The sequence below is a fragment of the Argopecten irradians genome, chromosome 7 (assembly GCF_041381155.1).
Source record: "Argopecten irradians isolate NY chromosome 7, Ai_NY, whole genome shotgun sequence".
Lineage (NCBI taxonomy): Eukaryota > Metazoa > Mollusca > Bivalvia > Pectinida > Pectinidae > Argopecten > Argopecten irradians.
Window position 1 is genome coordinate 16,402,122 of NC_091140.1, and position 22,016 is coordinate 16,424,137.

At 37.9% G+C, this 22,016-nt stretch overlaps 1 protein-coding gene across 1 annotated transcript in view; it reads left to right on the forward strand.

The window, feature by feature from the left end:
* LOC138327686 (lysosome membrane protein 2-like) overlaps nt 1-22,016 on the forward strand; it is a 30,856-nt gene that overhangs the window by 5,863 nt on the left and 2,977 nt on the right. The window contains exons 4-12 of the mRNA XM_069273988.1: nt 7,892-8,101; nt 9,252-9,349; nt 9,921-9,970; nt 12,905-12,974; nt 13,622-13,800; nt 16,085-16,203; nt 18,139-18,212; nt 19,393-19,444; nt 21,681-21,839. Of these exons, the coding sequence (XP_069130089.1) occupies nt 7,892-8,101; nt 9,252-9,349; nt 9,921-9,970; nt 12,905-12,974; nt 13,622-13,800; nt 16,085-16,203; nt 18,139-18,212; nt 19,393-19,444; nt 21,681-21,839 (1,011 nt within the window). The remainder of the gene's footprint in view (nt 1-7,891; nt 8,102-9,251; nt 9,350-9,920; nt 9,971-12,904; nt 12,975-13,621; nt 13,801-16,084; nt 16,204-18,138; nt 18,213-19,392; nt 19,445-21,680; nt 21,840-22,016) is intronic.

A 22,016-nucleotide genomic window follows, 5' to 3' on the forward strand; every position in this document is an offset into this window, starting at 1 on the left:
CCTGGGGGCAGGAGGGGCGGGGCCCAATAGGGGAAATAGAGGTAAATCCTTTAAATCGCTACTAGTCATAGAGTTCTGAATGGAATGTAACCATATTTGGCCACAAACATCCTTGGGGGAAGGGGAACAGAACTTGTATAAATTTTGGCTCTGGTCCCCTGGGGGCAGGAGGGGCGGGGCCCAATAGGGGAAATAGAGGTAAATCCTTTAAATCGCTACTAGTCATAGAGTTCTGAATGGAATGAAACCATATTTGGCCACAAACATCCTTGGGGGAAGGGGAACAGAACTTTTATAAATTTTGGCTCTGGTCCCCCGGGGGCAGGAGGGGCGGGGCCCAATAGGGGTAATAGAGGTAAATCCTTTAAATCGCTACTAGTCATAGAGTTCTGAATGGAATGTAACCAAATTTGGCCACAAACATCCTTGGGGGAAGGGGAACAGTACTTGTGTAAATTTTGGCTCTGGTCCTTCGGGGGCAGGAGGGGCGGGGCCCAATAGGGAAAATAGAGGTAAATCCTTTAAATCGCTACTAGTCATAGAGTTCTACATGAATTGTAACCAAATTTGGCCACAAACATCCTTGGGGGAGGGGGAACAGAACATGTATAAATTTTTTCTCTGACCCCCCGGGGGCAGGAGGGGCGGGGCCCAATAGGGGAAATAGAGGTAAATCCTTTAAATCGCTACTAGTCATAGAGTTCTGCATGGAATGTAACCAAATTTGGCCAGAAATATCCTTGGGAGAATAAGAACTGAGTTTGTATAAATTTTGGCTCTGGTCCCGGGGGCAGGATGGGCGGGGCCCAATAGGGGAATTATAGGTAAATCCTATAAATCGGTACTTTTCTTAGAGTTCTGCATGGGTTGTAACCAAATTTGGCCATTAACATCCTTGGGAGTGGGAGAACGGAACTTGTATAAATTTTGGCTCTGGTCCCGGGGGGCAGGAGGGGCGGGGCCCAATAGGGAAATTATAGGTAAATCCTATAAATCGGTACTTTTCCTAGAGTTCTGCATGGGTTGTAACCAAATTTGGCCATAAACATCCTTGGGGGAAGGGGAACAGAACTTGTATAAATTTTGGCTATGGCCCCCCCGGGGGCAGGAGAGGTGGGGCCCAATAGAGGAAATCGAGGTAAATCCTATAAATCGCTACTTGTCCTAGAGTTTTGCTTGGATTGTGACCAAATTTGGCCATAAACATCCTTGGGGGAAGGGGAACAGAACTTGTATAAAGTTTGGCTCTTACCCCCTGTGGGCAGGAGGGTTGGGGCCCAATAGGGGATTTAGAGGTTAATATTAAAATTCCTTCAGAAAAGAAACAATGACCCTGTATTCAGAACATTACTTGGCATTACAAATCAGGTGAGCGATACAGGCCCTCTTGGCCTCTTGTTTAAGTGTAATGGGGACACTGTAACAGTTTTTTTGATCGTCCTGTTCAAAAGGGTCAGGATGACCTATAGTCATCATGTTTCGTCCCTCGTCGTCCATCATGCGCCATCCGCTGTGCGTAAACTTGTCACATTTTGAACTTCTTCTCCACATCTACCATTTGACTGCAACTTGCATGATATGATCCTGACATGGTCCTGACAAAGTGTTGTTATTTTTTTGAGTCGATCCGAAATTCAAGATGGCCACCACAGCCGTCATCTTGAAAACACATTTTGAACTTCTTCTCAAGTTCTTCTGTGCAATTTGGCTGAAACATGCATGAAATAATCCTGACATGGTCCTGACAAAGTGTTGTTATTTTTCGGATCAAAACGAAATCCAAGATAGCCGCCACAGTTGCCATCTTAAAAAACACATTTTGAACTTCTTCTCAAGTTCTACTGGTGCGAATTGGCAGAAACTGGCATGAAATGATCCTGACATGGTCCCGATAAAGTGTTGTTACCCCTCTGGTTGATCCTAAATCGAAGATAGCTTCCATGACACTATATCTAATTAATTTCCTATACGATTATTGCCAAGGTAGTTGGATGACCATTAAAGTCCTTGGGCCTCGTGTTGAAAATGTTACTACAAGCTCTTCACTTTTGGGATGAGAGTTTGAATCCCACTTGCGGCAGGTGCCACTGTTTGGTGGTTCTTCTCTTGGTAATTTGATATCCCTCTATCTCCTAAACCTGGCACATCTGTACAATTAAATAATCTTGGTTGTTAGAAAATTGGTATTAAAACCCAAATTACCTAATTGAAGCAGTTGGTCATTAAACATGCTATAGACAGTCTAGGAGGGATAAAAAAAAAATTTAATTTTTGAAGAGCTGATAGTGGCATCTCGATATCTATATTTTATTTGTTATAGCTGTAATATATGTAACTGATAAAACTGTTGACTGATACACACATTTAAGTTTAGGTAACGGACAGTGTGTCATATGTACTTAAAAGTTTAAAGGGCAGTAATAGTGTACATCAAGGTAATTGACATAGATTTAGCTATTAACTGAATTCACTCATGGAGACCTGAAAATTTAATTTGTTGTTCAAGTAATTTGTTATACCGACGAAACAAATGGAAGTAAATATTGATTTCTTCATGTTGCTATATCATTTTGTTTCAAAACTACAGCTCAGGTGGAGTCTGGCAATATTTCCTCCATTGATACTCGATAGTAGTACTGAGCAACGTTCGATAACCTACATGTATAAAGACTTATGGAACAGTCTTGACTGGTGTGTACATGTGAATTAAGGAAACAGTTACTTAATATGTACTTAAACTAAACCAAAGGGCAATTTCAGTGTAGTTGGTGCACATGTATGGTTATACCTGTCTATAAAGACCACCTTAGGGTCAAAGAAAAATCGTCTATAGTCTAGTGACCTTTATACATAGGTCAAATTGTGTTAGAATTGACCATTTGACCATGAGAAAGTGGTCATTATACAGAAAAGGTTTCTGAGGCAGGTTTGACTGTACGTCATGACTATCATGGTGTGTAATAATAATATACAGGTAATATTACAGTGAAATACTTTTAATTAAATGTTCATGTTTATTATTTAAATTTTTATTTGTAAACATTATACACCTGTAACATTCACACCTGGGTGTTACACTGAGTTACTTTATAACAGTATGTGTGCACCAAAGTGAATTATAGAACAGATAACACAATGTAAATACTGTTCAATAACAGTCAGTAACTGTTACAGATTAAATGTACTTGATGATCCTGACCTTGAACTTGGTTACTTTATTTGTGCATGCCCAAAGCTAGCTGTGTACATATTAGCTCTCCCACCATTCACTGATGTGTCATCAGCTGTGACCGTGAGAGATTTTTTCTGTCAATCTCTAGAGTATGATAGAGAGATTGTACTAGAAGTACAGGGCAGACATTAGGAACTCGTGTGCTGTAACCTGTTGTCAATACTGTCAGGAATTTTGATGTGCTGTTGACAGACCTGTGATAATGTTGTGTTGAAAATGTTTTTTCTATACTATTAATTTCTCATCTCTTTCTTTTGTATGTGGAAGAAAAAAATAATTCCTTAACTTAAAGATACGATATTCAACGAAATCTCAATTATGAGGGAAATTAATAAATGTTCAATCAACACTCAGTATGTCTCAGGTTAGACATTCAAGAATTACTCTTCAGACACCCCAAGGCAAGGGCAGATTTTTAAATAATACAGTAACTTAATCAGATGGTGGGCTATTCAAATCGCCTTTCGTCCGTGGTCCGTCGTCGTCCGTCCGTCCGTCCTTCCGTCCGTCCGTCCGTCCGTTAACAATTCTTGTTACCGCTATTTCTCACAAAATACTGAAGGAATCTTTCTCAAATTTCACATGTAGGTTCCCCTAGGGCCCTAGTTGTGCATATTGCATTTTGGGACCAATCGGTCAACAAGATGGCCGACTGGCGGCCATCTTGGATTTTGATAGTTAAAGTTTGTTACCGCTATTTCTCAGAAAGTTGTGAAGGGATCTTTCTCAAATTTCACATGTAGGTTCCCCTAGGGCCCTAGTTGTGCATATTGCATTTTGGGACCATTCGGCCAACAAGATGGCCGACTGGCGGCCATCTTGGATTTTGATAGTTAAAGTTTGTTACTGCTATTTCCCAGAAAGTACTGAAGGGATCTTTCTCAAATTTCACATGTAGGTTCCCCTAGGGCCCTAGTTGTGCATATTGCATTTTGGGACCAATCGGTCAACAAGATGGCCGACTGGCGGCCATCTTGGATTTTGATAGTTAAAGTTTGTTACCGCTATTTCTCAGAAAGTTGTGAAGGGATCTTTCTCAAATTTCACATGTAGGTTCCCCTAGGGCCCTAGTTGTGCATATTGCATTTTGGGACCAATCTGTCAACAAGATGGCCGACTGGCGGCCATCTTGGATTTTGATAGTTTAAGTTTGTTACCGCTATTTCTCAGAAAGTTGTGAAGGGATCTTTCTCAAATTTCACATGTAGGTTCCCCTAGGGCCCTAGTTGTGCATATTGCATTTTGGGACCAATCGGTCTACAAGATGGCCGACTGGCGGCCATCTTGGATTTTGCTAGTTAAAGTTTGTTACCGCTATTTCTCAGAAAGTACTGAAGGAATCTTTCTCAAATTTCACATGTAGGTTCCCCTAGGGCCCTAGTTGTGCATATTGCATTTTGGGACCAATCGGTCAACAAGATGGCCGACTGGCGGCCATCTTGGATTTTGATAGTTAAAGTTTGTTACCGCTATTTCTCAGAAAGTTGTGAAGGGATCTTTCTCAAATTTCACATGTAGGTTCCCCTAGGGCCCTAGTTGTGCATATTGCATTTTGGGACCAATCTGTCAACAAGATGGCCGACTGGCGGCCATCTTGGATTTTGATAGTTTAAGTTTGTTACCGCTATTTCTCAGAAAGTTGTGAAGGGATCTTTCTCAAATTTCACATGTAGGTTTCCCTAGGGCCCTAGTTGTGCATATTGCATTTTGGGACCAATCGGTCCAACAAGATGGCCGACTGGCGGCCATCTTGGATTTTGATAGTTAAAGTTTGTTACCGCTATTTTTCAGAAAGTTGTGAAGGGATCTTTCTCAAATTTCACATGTAGGTTCCCCTAGGGCCCTAGTTGTGCATATTGCATTTTGGGACCAATCGGTCAACAAGATGGCCGACTGGCGGCCATCTTGGATTTTGATAGTTAAAGTTTGTTACCGCTATTTCCAGAAAGTTGTGAAGGGATCTTTCTCAAATTTCACATGTAGGTTCCCCTAGGGCCCTAGTTGTGCATATTGCATTTTGGGACCAATCGGTCAACAAGATGGCCGACTGGCGGCCATCTTGGATTTTGATAGTTAAAGTTTGTTACCGCTATTTCTCAGAAAGCTGTGAAGGGATCTTTCTCAAATTTCACATGTAGGTTCCCCTAGGGCCCTAGTTGTGCATATTGCATTTTGGGACCAATCGGTCAACAAGATGGCCGACTGGCGGCCATCTTGGATTTTGATAGTTAAAGTTTGTTACCGCTATTTTTCAGAAAGCTGTGAAGGGATCTTTCTCAAATTTCACATGTAGGTTCCCCTAGGGCCTTAGTTGTGCATATTGCATTTTGGGACCATTCGGCCAACAAGATGGCCGACTGGCGGCCATCTTGGATTTTGATAGTTAAAGTTTGTTACCGCTATTTCCCAGAAAGTACTGAAGGGATCTTTCTCAAATTTCATATGTAGGTTCCCCTAGGGCCCTAGTTGTGCATATTGCATTTTGGGACCAATCGGTCAACAAGATGGCCGACTGGCGGCCATCTTGGATTTTGATAGTTAAAGTTTGTTACCGCTATTTCTCAGAAAGCTGTGAAGGGATCTTTCTCAAATTTCACATGTAGGTTCCCCTAGGGCCCTAGTTGTGCATATTGCATTTTGGGACCAATCTGTCAACAAGATGGCCGACTGGCGGCCATCTCTTGGATTTAGATAGTTTAAGTTTGTTACCGCTATTTCTCAGAAAGTTGTGAAGGGATCTTTCTCAAATTTCACATGTAGGTTCCCCTAGGGCCCTAGTTGTGCATATTGCATTTTGGGACCAATCGGTCAACAAGATGGCCGACTGGCGGCCATCTTGGATTTTGATAGTTTAAGTTTGTTACCGCTATTTCTCAGAAAGTTGTGAAGGGATCTTTCTCAAATTTCATATGTAGGTTCTCCTAGGGCCCTAGTTGTGCATATTGCATTTTGGGATCAATCTGTCTACAAGATAGTCCACCGGCGGCCATCTTGGATTTTGATAGTTAAAGTTTGTTAACGCTATTTCCCAGAAAGTACTGAAGGAATTTTTCTCAAATTTCATATGTAGGTTCCCCTAGGACCCTAGTTGTGCATATTGCATTTTGGGACAGATCGGTCAACAAGATGGCCGAAGGGCGGCCATCTTGGATGTTGATAGTTAAAGTTTGTTACCGCTATTTCTCAGAAAGTAATGAAGGTTTTTTTCTCAAATTTCATGTGCAGGTTCCTGAAGGGGTCTAGTGCATTTTCGGACTTATCGGTCAGCAAGATGATCGACAGGTAGCCATCTTGGATTTTGATAATTGAAGTTTGTTTCTGCTATATATGTCAGAAAGTACTGAAAGGATCTTTCTCAAGTTTAATATATAGTATGTAGTAAAAGTTTGAAAAGCAGGGAAAAGATCCCTCTTTCTGTTGTCAGACATAGATCATTCTTTGGTGGGCGCCAAGATCCCTCTGGGATCTCTTGTTAAATAATACAGTAACTTAAACAGATGTGCATTTGTTTAAAATGTGGTGTACATATCTATTCGTTTTTAACCCACAATTATTAAATGGTAGGCTATTCGAATTGCCTTTCGTCTGTGGTCCGCAGTCCTTTCATCCATCCATCCATTAACGATTCTTGTTGCTCAGAAAGTGCAGAAGTAATCAATCTGAAATTTCCCCTAGGACCCCATTATTTGTGCATATAACATTTGGAAACCAATCAGTCAACAAGTTGGCCATACTTACCCTCCCTATTCTGGAGCGAGACTCCTGATTTGAACCCCCATTTTAGGCCATTTTTGCAAGGTCAAATTTTATGATATTCAAAATGTCAAAACTCTTGACAATATCATCCGAAAGAACAGGTCAAAATATGCAAAAATCAACCTTTGATTTCTTCATAGGGGGTTGCTAAGTAGATTTTCTTGGGGTTAAAGTTCAAACATTTGAATTTACCCCCATGGGAATTTCAAAAAGTTGCAATTGGCAAGTATGCATATGGTTGGTCAATAGTCTGTCATCTTGGATTTTGGTACTTGAAGATTGTTATCGCTATTTCTCAGAAAGTACAAAAGTAATCTTTCTCAAATATCCCTAGTACCCTAGTTGTTCATATCGCATTTTGGGACTGATCTGTCAATAAGATGGCCACCAGGCAGCCATCTTGGATTTTAATAGTTGAAGTTTGTTATCATTATTTCACGGAAAGAATTAAAGAGATTGGTTTCATATTTAATATGTATATGGCTCCATATAGGTCTTTGATGTGTATATGGCGGCCATCTTTTGATATATAAATTATATCTGACATTCATTTATTTAAAAGGTATAATGTGTTATCCAGATATATATATATTGTGGACCCACAGAAATCTGTATGCCATCAATAGTAAGGAAAACTCACAATCAAGATTAAACTAATTAAAAGTAAACAAAATCTGAAAAATTTGCAATCTGAATGGTTTTGACTTGGAATGCAAGTGTACAGATTAACCAGGGTCCTCCGTAACCTAGTTACTACATGTATGTAACATGTGACTTGTGTTTTTGTCCATTTATAAGTCACACTGGTGTATAGATTGCACTCCTGATTTTCAGGGGGAAAAGTCGTGACTTATACTCTGGAAAATATAGTAATATACATGTATTTGAACTGTTATGTTACAGACGATAGCAGAGTTGATCCGGTATGAGTATGGTTGGCTGCAGGGGTTTGTGGACGCGTTACTAGAGGCCGCAGGTGATGCTGAGCTGTTCCTTAAACTTTCTATAGGGGACATACTGTGGGGATATGAAGATGCTCTTATGAAATCCGTCAAAGAAATCGCCGAAAGGTTTAATCACACCCTTCCCGATGAGTTTGGTTTGTTCTACAATGTGAGTAACAACTAATTATGTATGACATGGAATATTTTTAGTCTTCTTTTTGGGTTTTGGGGTATTCAATTTATTTCATGGAGTAGAATATTTGGTGAGTATAGTCTATGGATCATTCATAACTGCATTGTTGTATTATTTTATTGTTAGCTCACAAATAATTACTGAAAGTGAGTTATCAAAGTGTTATAGATGAGTTGACACAAGATAAATATACTTGCATCAAAGTGATTTAAAGATGAATTAACCTGAGCATTCTGTCATGTTAATTTTTTGTTTGCTGCTAGTAAACCCCAAGATTTTACAAGTCTGAATATTTAATTACCAGTCCAAATTAAATGTACAGCTGTTTTGCTTCAGCACTTCAGTCATGGTCAATTTAAGATTTTTGTCCCAAATTATTGTCTGGATGCAAATTCTCACAAAATGAAGCATCTGGGATGAATTAATTGCATACAAAATACACTCAAAATATGTTGTAAAATGCAATTGACCGCTGCTCTTGTAAATATACTATTTACCAATTTTAATTGGGTGGGGAGCCACTAGTCAAATTGGAATAGTTCATTATAATTGGCGCTTATCCGTCTGTAAAATTACTAGTCATGGGCATTGCACTAAAGTGGGTACTTTGTTTATTCAAAGTGATTTAAAGATGAGTTAATATGAGGAACTTGGTTTATTCAAAATGATTAACAGAATATTAGTGATGAGTTTCATGATCTGAAGTACTTAAATATATAGTAAAAAGTTTATTCTTATCAACAAAATAATAATTATTATATTTACATTTATTTTATTAGTACTAAAAAAAATAGTTGTTAATGAACTACCATATTTGACCCAATAAGCGCCCAGGGCATGTGAAAAAGTGAAAAAATGAAAAGGTGCTTAAAAGACGAAGTTATTGCAAATTAATATAGTTTTATGTAGTTTTTGGTCTTTATTTATGCCTGGGCAATTGAAATCCTGGCCTCATAAAGGGGAGGAGCTTATAGGGACATGGGCGCTTATTGGGTTGAGTATGGTATATGGATTAGACAACAGGCTTATAATTCTTGATGGTTGTTAGTGGATGCCTATAGACTTGGTTGTAACCCCTTTTCTATTGAGAATAATTTCTGTAGATCAATGTTTCTTTTCCACTCAGACTAATGGTTCAGATGACGGATTATACACAATATTCACTGGCTCAGATGTCCATGGAATCGACAAGTTCAATATCATTGACAAATGGGACTCTAAAAAGTAAGTTTGTCATGAGAACAAAATGTATACGGTTTGTATATCTGCAGTATTGTCATTAGAGAAAGTATTATATTACAACTAAATTGGTTTTGAATAAATTATTATCATTTCATATTGAAATAATAATACATCTCTCATAAACTCTCTTTTTCTTGTTAATATAAACCATCTTTAATTTTCTTTGAGACTTTATTTCACAAATTCACGTAATTATCGGAAGAATAGTAATTAGTTTTGTTCAAGACTAAATTTCATGTAATTAGTTGAAAAAGAGAAATTGTGAAAATCAATCACTGTAATAATGGTAGGTACATTAGAGTAACATGACTCAGCTCACAAGGTGTAATTGCTGTTCAAGAGTATTTAGAGATGAAAACACAAAATTTTTATCAATGCACAAATAAGTTTTCTGTATTGTTATCTGTCTTCTTTTATTTGTCAGTTTTTCAAAAACTATCATAAGATATTATAATCCTTTACACCTACAGTTACACATTTGATTAAAGTAAGTGGTTTCTGAGATAACATTAATGTATTTTGATTATATGGACTTATGTGATATTGATTTAAGGAGTCTAGGATACTGGAACACAGGCCTCTGTGATATGATTAATGGAACAGGTAAGTCTACAGCTCTATTATAATATATATATATATACAGGTCCCTGTGATATGATTAATGGAACAGGTAAGTCTACAGCTCTATTATAATATATATATATATACAGGTCCCTGTGATATGATTAATGGAACAGGTAAGTCTACAGCTCTATTATGATATATATATATATACAGGTCCCTGTGATATGATTAATGGAACAGGTAAGTCTACAGCTCTATTATAATATAGATATATACAGGACCCTGTGATATGATTAATGGAACAGGTAAGTCTACAGCTCTATTATAATATAGATATATACAGGACCCTGTGATATGATTAATGGAACAGGTAAGTCTACAGCTCTATTATAATATAGATATATACAGGTCCCTGTAATATGATTAATGGAACAGGTAAGTCTACAGCTCTATTTATGATATATATATATACAGGTCCCTATGGTATGATTAATGGAACAGGTAAGTCTACAGCTCTATTATAATATATATATATACAGGTCCCTGTGATATGATTAATGGAACAGGTAAGTCTACAGCTCTATTATAATATAGATATATACAGGACCCTGTGATATGATTAATGGAACAGGTAAGTCTACAGCTCTATTATAATGTATGTATACAGGTCCCTGTGATATGATTAACACAACAGGTAAGTCTACAGCTCTATTATTAGGTCATCTGACCCGAAGATGATCCCGAATGGTCAGGATGACCTATTGTCATCATCCGTCATCATCCACTGTGCGCCGTGCGTAAACTTTTCATTCAAACGACTTCTTCTCAATAACCAATAGCCCCAGGGTATTGATATTTGGCCTGTAGCATGCTGGAATGAAGGGCTACCAAGCTTGTTCAAATGAATGACCTTGACCTTCATTCAAGGTCACAGGGGTCAAAAAGGCTTAAATCTTTAAATGACCTCTTCTCAAGAACCTAAAGGCCCAGGATACTTATATTGGGTCTGCAGCATGCTATGATGAAGGGCTACCAAGTTGGTTCAAATGAATGACCTTGACCTTCATTTAAGGTCACAGGGGTCAAATAGGCTAAAATCATTTAAGCAACTTCTTGTGAATAACTAAGAGGCATAGAGATCTGATATTGGGGACCTGACATGTTGGGTTGAAGGGCTATGAAGTTTGTTCAAATGAATGACCTTGATCTTCATTCAAGAACACGGGGTCAAAAAAGCTAAAATCTTTAAACGACTTCTTCTCAAGAATCAGAAGGCCCAGGGTACTGATATGAGGCTTGTAGCATGGTGGGATGATGAGCTACCAAGTTTGTTCAAATGATTGATCTTGACCTGCATTCAAGGTCACAGGGGTCAAATAGGCTAAAATCTTTAAATGACATCTTCTCAAAAACCAAAAGGCCCAGGATACTCATAATGGGCCTGTAGCATGCTGGGATGAAGGGTTACAAAGTTGGTTCAAATAAATGACCTTGACCTTCATTCAAGGTCACAGGGGTCAAAAAGGCTGAAATCTTTAAACGACTTCTTCTCAAGAACCAAGAGGCCCAGGATACTCATATCGGGCCTGCAGCATGCTTGGATGAATGGCTACCAAGTTTTTTCAAATAAATGACCTTGACCTTCAAGCAGGTCACAGGGGTGAAATAAGCTAAAATCTTTCAACAACTTCTTTTCATGACCGGAAAGGCTAAGGGTTCTCATATTGGGCCTGCAACATGCTGGGATGAAGGACTATGAAGTTGGTCAAATGAATGACCTTGATCTTCATTTAAGGTCACAGGGGTCAAAAAAGCTAAAATCTTTAAACGACTTCTTCTCAAGAACCAGAAGGCCCAGGGTACTGATATTGAGCCTGTAGCATGCTGGAATGAAGGGCTACCAAGTTTGTTTAAATGAATGACCTTGACCTTGATCCAAGGTCACAGGGGTCAAATAGGCTAAAATCTTAAAATAACTTTTTGTGAATAACTAAGAGGCCTAGAGACCTGATATTGGGCCTGTGACATGCGTTGATGAAGGGCTGTCATATTTGTTTTTAAAAAAATGACCTTGATCTTCATTCGAGATCACAAGGGTAAACATGGCTAAAATATTTAAATGACTATGTTGTTTTGTGCCAAAAGTCAGATGACCGTTAAGGCCCATGGGCCTCTTGTTATATAAATATATATACAGGTCCCTCTGATATGATTAACGTAACAGGTAAGTCTACAGCTCTATTATAATGTATATATACAGGTCCCTGTGATATGATTAATGGAACAGGTAATTGTCTACAGTTCTATTGTTATCAACTTGTATACAGTTACGTGTACCATATTTATCAAACAATAAATCCATGTCTGGTACCATATTGGACCCAATAAGAGCCCTAAGTGGTTAGATAATTGAAAAAAATAAGAGGGCCCTTACAGTAATAGAAATAAATTTTGATAAGCCATTCATAAAATTATTGCACGCAGAAAGTCATTAAGCATCATGCCCATCTATGTCCACAGCTACATTTATTATTTGTGGGTATTGATTTATTATCAAGAAATATGTTTAATATTTATCAAGTAAGAAAACTTGTTAAAAGTGCATCCAGGTCTACTTGCTCTCTTTGCAGAAAAAAACATTTTTATTTTGTTTTAAAACTGGAAATAGTATAGCTTGAGGTTGCTAGCTATTTCATGTGAAGTATTTTGTGATATATATAAGCTATTGTACATTCCATATTTATTTTAGAACAACCCATATCTGGTAATATATAGATCACCTAGCTTTGTTGGTATCATTCATAAGTGTCCTATTTGTCCTGAAATGAGGTATCATCTATAATTGTATCATCTGTATCTGATGTTTAAATGATTTAATTATGATAAAAACACATCACACAAGTAATTGTCTATAAGATTTGATATCATTTAGAGGAAAGCAGTTATCAAAAACATTTTTTCTTTGTTTTTCAGATGGAACAATGTTTCCTCCTTTTGTTGACAAATCAGACAAACTGTACATCTTCTCAACAGATATTTGCAGGTAAACGGAACTAAGTGCTCTCTCAGGACTGCCTCTTACATAAGAGTAGTTAGTGTTGTTTCACATAGCCGTGTTACTATTACCGTCAAATTTTGACCATTATATCCTTAGATTATAGATTATTAGCCCACCATCATCAGATGGTGAGCTATTCAGATTGCCTCAAATCAGTCACCTCAGATCTGTCTCAAATTTTACATGCAGGTTCCCCTAGGGTTTTGGACCAATCAGTGAACGAGATGGCCGACAGGATGCCATCTTGGATTTTGATAATTGAAGTTTGTTACCACTATTTCTCAGAAAGTACTGAAGGGATCTGTCCCAAATGTAGTATGTAGTCAAAGTTTGAAAAGCAGAGAAAAGTTGTCAGACGAACATCATTCTTTGGTGGGTGCCAAGATCCCTCTGGAATCTCTTGTTATACTAGGTTATCTCCTCATATTTTGAAACCTAGAATCAGAAAGGTCATAGAGAGACATTCTAGAGACTGGTGGTAAGTCTACGTTTTGATGTAAATCCTTGAAAGTTATCAGTACATTTTGAACTCTATTGTGAACGGTACTGAAATGATTAATTTTTGCTCTGACAAGTACATGTAGTGGTCCATATCATTTGGAATAACATGTATTGATGTAATTTTGTTGTAGGTCAATCTATGCAACGTATGAAAAAGAAACAAAATTGAAGGGAATAAACCTGTATCACTTTACAGTACCACCGAGGGTATTTGAACAAGCTTCACTAAACGAGAACAACGCCGGATTCTGTACCCCTCCAGGGAACTGTCTGCCTTCTGGTGTTCTCAACATCAGTGTTTGTAAATCTGGTAAGGTTATCAATAAAACTTGTTAATGTTTTAAAAATACATTTATAGGATCTCAAGTAAGTGTTCATTTCATATGAGATTTTATACGAGTTCTTAAAACATTGTATGAATCGCAATACTTAGTCACTGACTTGCAGGAATCGCAATGCTTAGTCACTGACTTGCAGGAATCGCAATGCTTAGTCACTGACTTGCAGGAATCGCAATGCTTAGTCACTGACTTGCAGGAATCGCAATGCTTAGTCACTGACTTGCAGGAATCGCAATGCTTAGTCACTGACTTGCAGGAATCGCAATGCTTAGTCACTGACTTGCAGGAATCGCAATGCTTAGTCAATGACTTGCAGGAATCGCAATGCTTAGTCACTGACTTGCAGGAATCGCAATGCTTAGTCAATGACTTGCAGGAATCGCAATGCTTAGTCAATGACTTGCAGGAATCGCAATGTTTAGTCCATGGCGTGCAGGAATCGCAATGTTTAGTCACTGACTTGCAGGAATCGCAATGTTTAGTCCATGACTTGCAGGAATCGCAATGTTTAGTCAATGGCGTGCAGGAATCGCAATGTTTAGTCCATGGCGTGCAGGAATCGCAATGTTTAGTCCATGGCGTGCAGGAATCGCAATGCTTAGTCACTGACTTGCAGGAATCGCAATGCTTAGTCACTGACTTGCAGGAATCGCAATGCTTAGTCACTGACTTGCAGGAATCGCAATGCTTAGTCAATGACTTTCAGGAATAGCAATGCTTAGTCACTGACTTGCAGGAATCGCAATGCTTAGTCAATGACTTGCATGAATCGCAATGTTTAGTCCATGGCGTGCAGGAATCGCAATGTTTAGTCCATGGCGTGCAGGAATCGCAATGTTTAGTCCATGGCGTGCAGGAATCGCAATGCTTAGTCACTGACTTGCAGGAATCGCAATGCTTAGTCACTGACTTGCAGGAATCGCAATGCTTAGTCACTGACTTGCAGGAATCGCAATGCTTAGTCAATGACTTGCAGGAATCGCAATGCTTAGTCACTGACTTGCAGGAATCGCAATGCTTAGTCAATGACTTGCAGGAATCGCAATGCTTAGTCACTGACTTGCAGGAATCGCAATGCTTAGTCAATGACTTTCATGAATAGCAATGCTTAGTCACTGACTTGCAGGAATCACAATGCTTAGTCAATTACTTGCATGAATTTCAATGATTAGTCAATGACTTTCATGAAAGACATAAAATGACTAGGATAAAGGTTTCCTCTTATTATACCCCTGCCATGAAGTTAGGGGGGATGGGGTGGTATAATGGAATCAGGTTGTCTGTCTGTGAGTCCATCTGGCCATCTGTCAACACAGCTTTGTCCGGCAATTCCTCCTAAACTACTTAACAGATTTTGATAAAATTTGGTCACAGAACCCTGACATAAAGGGAAGTTGAGTAAACTATATAGGGTTCTACAATGTCCCCTATTAATGGAGTTATTACTAAATTTGTGTAGCGGGGGTATTAGTCGTGCACTCAGGTGACAGTTCTACATAGCTATGAGATTTCCTCCCTTTGCTGATACCTTCAATCATATCCCTGGGGAAATCAAACAAATAAACAAACAACTACTTCACCTGATCACCAATACACCATTCAATAAGAAATATGTAAGTTGGTGATATAAATTGACTATACTTTCCCTAACAGGTGCCCCTGTGGTGATATTAATTTACTATACCTTCCCTAACAGGTGCCCCTGTGGTGATATTAATTGACTATACCTTCCCTAACAGGTGCCCCTGTGGTGATATTAATTGACTATACCTTCCCTAACAGGTGCCCCTGTGGTGATATTAATTGACTATACTTTCCCTAACAGGTGCCCCTGTGGTGATATTAATTGACCATACTTTCCCTAACAGGTGCCCCTGTGGTGATATTAATTGACTATACCTTCCCTAACAGGTGCCCCTTTGGTGATATTAATTGACTATACCTTCCCTAACAGGTGCCCCTGTGGTGATATTAATTGACCATACTTTCCCTAACAGGTGCCCCTGTGGTGATATTAATTGACTATACCTTCCCTAACAGGTGCCCCTGTGGTGATATTGATTGACTATACTTTCCCTAACAGGTGCCCCTGTGGTGATATAAATTGACTATACTTTTCCTAACAGGTGCCCCTGTGGTGATATTAATTGACTATACCTTCCCTAACAGGTGCCCCTGTGGTGATATAAATTGACTATACTTTTCCTAACAGGTGCCCCTGTAGTGATATTAATTGACTACCTTCCCTAACAGGTGCCCCTGTGGTGATCTCTAACCCACACTTCCTACAGGCAGACAAACAGATTATCGATGCTGTTATAGGGATACACCCTAACATAAAGGAACATCAAACCATCCTGGATGTTGACCCGGTAAATATGCATTTCTGATTATTAAATTGTATGTTTAATTGGACTTTACAAATTAACGATTTAAAAAGTTATTATCTTTTGTTTCAGAGTATAAATAATAGCCTTTTAATTAAGGTTGTAGATCAACGTGTCCTTTAATGTGTCTAACATCCAGATAGAGATTTTTAGGTCATCTGACCCTAAGGATCAGGATGACCTATTGTCATCATGCACCGTCCGTCGTCGTGCGCCGTCCGCTGTGCGTAAACTTTTCATTCAAACAACTTCTTCTCAATAACCGAAAGGCCCAGAGTACTGATATTTAGCCCGTAGCATGCTGGGATGAAGGGCTACTAAGTTTGTTCAAATAAATGACCTTGACCTTCAAACAAGGTCACAGGGGTCAAATAGGCTAAAATCTTTCAACGACTTCTTTTCAAGAACGGAAAGGCCCAGGATATTCATATTTAGCCCGCAGCATGCTGGGATGAAGGGCTACAAAGTTTGTTCAAATAAATGACCTTGACCTTCAAACAAGGTCACAGGGGTCAAATAGGCTAAAATCTTTCAACGACTTCTTTTCAAGACCGGAAAGGCATAGGGGTTCTCAAATTGGGCCTGCAACATGCATGCTGGGATGAAGTGCTCCCAGGTTTGTTCAAATAAATGACCTTGTCCTTCATTCAAGGTCACAGGGTCAGATAGGCTAAAAATCCTTTAAACAACTCCTTATGAATAACTAAGAGGCCTAGAGACCTGATATTGGGCCTGTGAAATGCTTGGATGAAGGACTATCAAGTTTGTTCAAATGAATGACCTTGATCTTCATGCGAGGTCACAGGGGTCAAATAGGCTTTAAACAACGTCTTCACAAGAACCAAAGGCCCAGGATACTCATATTGGGCTTGCAGCATGCTTTGATGAATGCTACCTAGTTTGATAAAATGAATGACCTTGACCTTCATTCAAGGTCACAGGGGTCAAATAGGCTAAAATGTTTTAAACAACTTCTTAATAGTAAGTAGGAGGTCTAGAGACCTGATATTGGGCCTTTGACATGCTGGGATGAAGGGCTATCAAGTTTGTTCAAATGAATGACCTTGACCTTCATTGAAGGTCATAGGGGTCAAGTAGGCTTAAATCTTTAAACAACTTCTTTTCAAGAACCAAAAGGCCCAGGATAATCATATTGGGCCTGCAGCACGCTGGAATGAATGACCTTGACCTTCATTCAAGGTCACAGGGGTCAAATAGGTTAAAAATCCTTTAAACAACTCCTTATGAATAACTAAGAGGCCTAGAGACCTGATATTGGGCCTGTGAAATGCTTGGATGAAGGACTATCAAGTTTGTTCAAATGAATGACCTTGATCTTCATGCGAGGTCACAGGGGTCAAATAGGCTTTAAACAACGTCTTCTCAAGAACCAAAAGGCCCAGGATACTCATATTGGGCTTGCAGCATGCTTTGATGAATGCTACCTAGTTTGATAAAATGAATGACCTTGACCTTCATTCAAGGTCACAGGGGTCAAATAGGCTAAAATGTTTTAAAACAACTTCTTAATAGTAAGTAGGAGGTCTAGAGACCTGATATTGGGCCTTTGACATGCTGGGATGAAGGGCTATCAAGTTTGTTCAAATGAATGACCTTGACCTTCATTCAAGGTCACAGGGGTCAAATAGTTAAAATATTTTAAACGACTTCTTGAAAATAACGAGGACCTGATATTGGGCCTGTGACATGCTGGGATGAAGGGCTACCAAGTTTGTTCAAATAAATGACCTTGATCTTCATTCAAGGTCACAGATGTCAAATATGCTAAAATCTTTAAACAACTACATTGTGTTGTGCTAATAGTCAGATGACCGTTAAGGCCTGTGGGCCTCTTGTTAGGATTAACAATAAATATGATGTAACATGTGGAAGTGACCTGCCTTTTATATCTATCCACAGCTGACTGGTGTTGTTATGAATGCAGAGAAAAAACTTCAACTTAATGCTTTCTTGCAAAAAGTAGATAATTTTAGGTAAGTAAAGCAATCCTATATATCATTGGCAGGCATATGAGTTACATTAAGTTTAATTTAAAATAGATAATTTGAAATATGCATGCATTACTATATATGTTGATATTATTGTTAGAAATTTTAAGTGAGTAAATGTTCTCATAAAAGGACATCATTATGCTCCTGCTATGGAATAGGGAAGCATGTAATTGTATTGTTTATCGGTGTCAGTCACATCTCTTTGTATAGTAGTAGTAATGAGATTTCATACAGAGATGTGAGATGTTAGAAGAACTGTTTTGATTTATTACTGACACAAGCCAATTCAGTAATACAATAATACATATTGTATTTGTTCACTCAGGTTAAAGTACAAATTGTACATAACTCAAAATTTGAAATATTACATTTGTAGCACAGTGCTGAATTTTCACTCAAACCATTCTCGGTACTTCAGGGGTTACTATCACTGTCGTCATATCATTCCCTGGAGTATGTCATAGCAAACTGAAGGCAGTTCAGGAGAGAAAAAACATCACCAACCACAGGCCTCTAAAGACTTCCTTTGAAGATTATAGATTACAGAAAGCCCAACTTCAAATCCATAATAGTCAACCACAATTTACTATTTGTCAATTCTTAAATGTACATTAAAGGACCAAACTACCTGTTTCATCTGTTGTTGCCACACAGAGCCTTCAGTTTTGCGATGACATACTCATTACTGTATAACATGAAATACTTGTGGTGTAGAAATGGCAAGTGCTTTCATGGTTGCTAATGAACCACAAATTAAAAAAAACTACAGAATTAGTTTTGTACATTATTCAAATCGCTGTGACATCAGCTATATAACCATGAATGTTTCTAGCCACAGAATGATTTTAAAATTCCATAACATGAAAGGAAGAACCTGAAAACACTTAATGTTATACAGTATTCCAGGGGTGGATATAATGACAGTGATAGTATCCCCTGGATTCTGTGGAATATCGAGGTTGCACAATTAAGACTAAATCAAAAGAATTATTAGCATAATGCTTTCAACACTAAAAGGACTATAAATTCATCTGTCTATATGTTTGCTTGTCACTTATGGCATCTGAAGAGTGATAATGGTGATATTCACACATAGAAATCCATTTTTATACAAAGGTGTGCAAAAATGATTTGATAATAACTTTTTTTATTCAAATTACAGGTCTACAGAAAACATAAAGGATACGATTTTCCCAATAATGTGGCTGAATGAAGTAAGTAAATTTTATGATAGTAAATAAAACGAACTGAAATTTCATAGGGTGATAAACGTACATTTATGAAAACGGTGATGAAGCAGCAGGTAATTTTAGAATTAGGCATTTAGAATACAATTACATTCGAAATGGTATCCTGCAGGATGTCTTCAAATCAACAAGAAAATAGTAATAGTGAACCCGCGATAATCTAGACACTAATTTTACAGAAAACTAACTACAGGCAAACCTGCTCTAACCACCGCCTTTATATAACAACCGCCTGTCTATAACGACCGGTTTTTAGCACGATGGAGCATAGCTCCATCGTAGCTTATAGCATGACCCCTAGTTTTGAAAATCACCTTGTGAACAGAATATCTCAAGTTATATATCATTAACAGAAATGAAATTTGGCAGAGACATGTAGTTATAGATAAGGACGGAACTGATAAAACTTGGCGACAAACAGACATAAACTGTATTTTTGAGGAATTAAAATATATTTCATTCCTTCTTTTTCTTTAGTAATATTTAAATGAGAAACACAATGCATTATGGGAAATTATATGGCGGACGGTGCCACTTCATACAAAAGAAATATAATTTAAGAAAAGATTAAGGCAATTAAGAGATATTCATTATTTTTCTATTCTTAAATGTGTTAATCAATGTGTCATGACATCATAACTACCTGTGTTGGATAATCTATATTCCCTGGACAGTGTCACAACAAGTCAGGTGCCCTAGTTTCATCTAGATGGTGTTTATAGGCCTATATGTTTGTATAAATGTGTTACATATACCCTTTACTGTTAAAGGGAAAAACAATGGTTGAGAGTTAATTAATGTATTTTGTTATCAAGGCCCTGGGCCTGTAGCTGCCAATGTCAATTTGTTGACCTGTAGTACACATTCCGTTGTGCCAAGACCCAGCCAATATAACATGTGCATTGTTATCTTAACTGAAAAATTTATGTTTTTTGTGTTTATGAAAATGAGATAAAAGATTAGTAATTAATTTCAACTTATTGAAGCTAATTCAGTTTACCTCTTATAACCAGGACAGCCAAACATCTTTGATTTTTGTGTCATCTGCAATGAATTAAGCCCTCCTCCAGCAGGTATCTTTTAAAAGTCTAGTCAACTTAACACTTTGATTATACATAGTTGTACATGTGTGATACCGATAAGCAATCATACAGGAAAAAGTTTCCCCAATTATATTTTTATCATTTTACAATATTCTAATAAATTTGAATTTTCAATACTAAAGTTAAGTTATTGCTATTTGAATTGGTCCCAACAATATTCACACTCAGAAGATGCTGCTTCTGCATACGCTCTCACTAAAATCCTGCTCAGAAATTATCAATTATCATTTGATAAATGACATCTGTCTTGAAAGAATTGTATGATTGTTTTAATACCAACATTGATAACAAATACCAGTGGCCATTTTGAATTGTCCTAATTAATTATTAGTTTAAACAGTGCATATAAGTGATAATCAAGAATATTGGTCAAAACCAATCATTGAACATTAATTAATTGGACCATCGTGCTACGAGGCCATTGGCCTCTTGCTACACTCCCCGTGTCTCCAAAAGGAAATAAACAGATCTACTAAACAGAATCCAACTTTTCATAAAAAATTTCATTTTGGATGGTTTGGACTATAGACACAATTAGTGTTTGGATTTTCAAGGGTCCATTGTGCAGAAATATTATTTTATCACATATGGTTATGATTCTGAGTGAAAGAAATATTTTCAAGCTTGACCATGGTTTAGGGATCACCCATAAATGATTTGGTATAAGCGCTAACTGCTGATGGTTAAATGAGATGTATTAACAGGAGAAATCATAAACAATCGGATGTCACACAAAGATTGTGTTAATTGCTAAGTCATCATATCGGTTTTATAAATTTGATATATAAAGTAAAAAAGCTTAGATGTAATGAATTTTGGGGACTTCAGTGTAATTAAAATGTCCCAACATCTAACCACAAGACTCAAACCCTCCAACTCTGGGTTACAATTTTGAATTCCAAGGGGCTCTTGCCAAGTGCATAGATAGCAGGTCGGTGGTATTTCACTAGTACTCTGGCTTTCCTTCTCTTAAACCTGGCATGTCCTTAAATGACCCTGACTTTTATAAAGACATTAAAGCAATCAAACTAATGAATTATCTGAAAATAAAAACAATTACACAAAGAAGTTGAATTAAAATAACTGAAATCTTTTTGTAGAGTGCCTTGATAGATGACAAGTCAGCAAACGAGTACAAGTCTGGTCTAATGACGCCCATCAGGATTACACAGGCTGTGCAGTATGGTCTGATTGTGATTGGAGCATTCCTCTTCATCTGTGCCATGGCATTCCTCATCAAACACAAAATGACTCATAAAGTAGGTAGTCATTGGGCAAATTACCTAATGGCATTTTTTAGCCCACCATCTGATAATGGCGGCCTATTAAAATTCTTTTCGTCTATGGTATGTGGTCCTTCCATCTGTTCTTGTTACCACTATCAATTAACAAGTACAAAAGGGATTTTTCTCATTTCATGTATACCAGGTATGTTC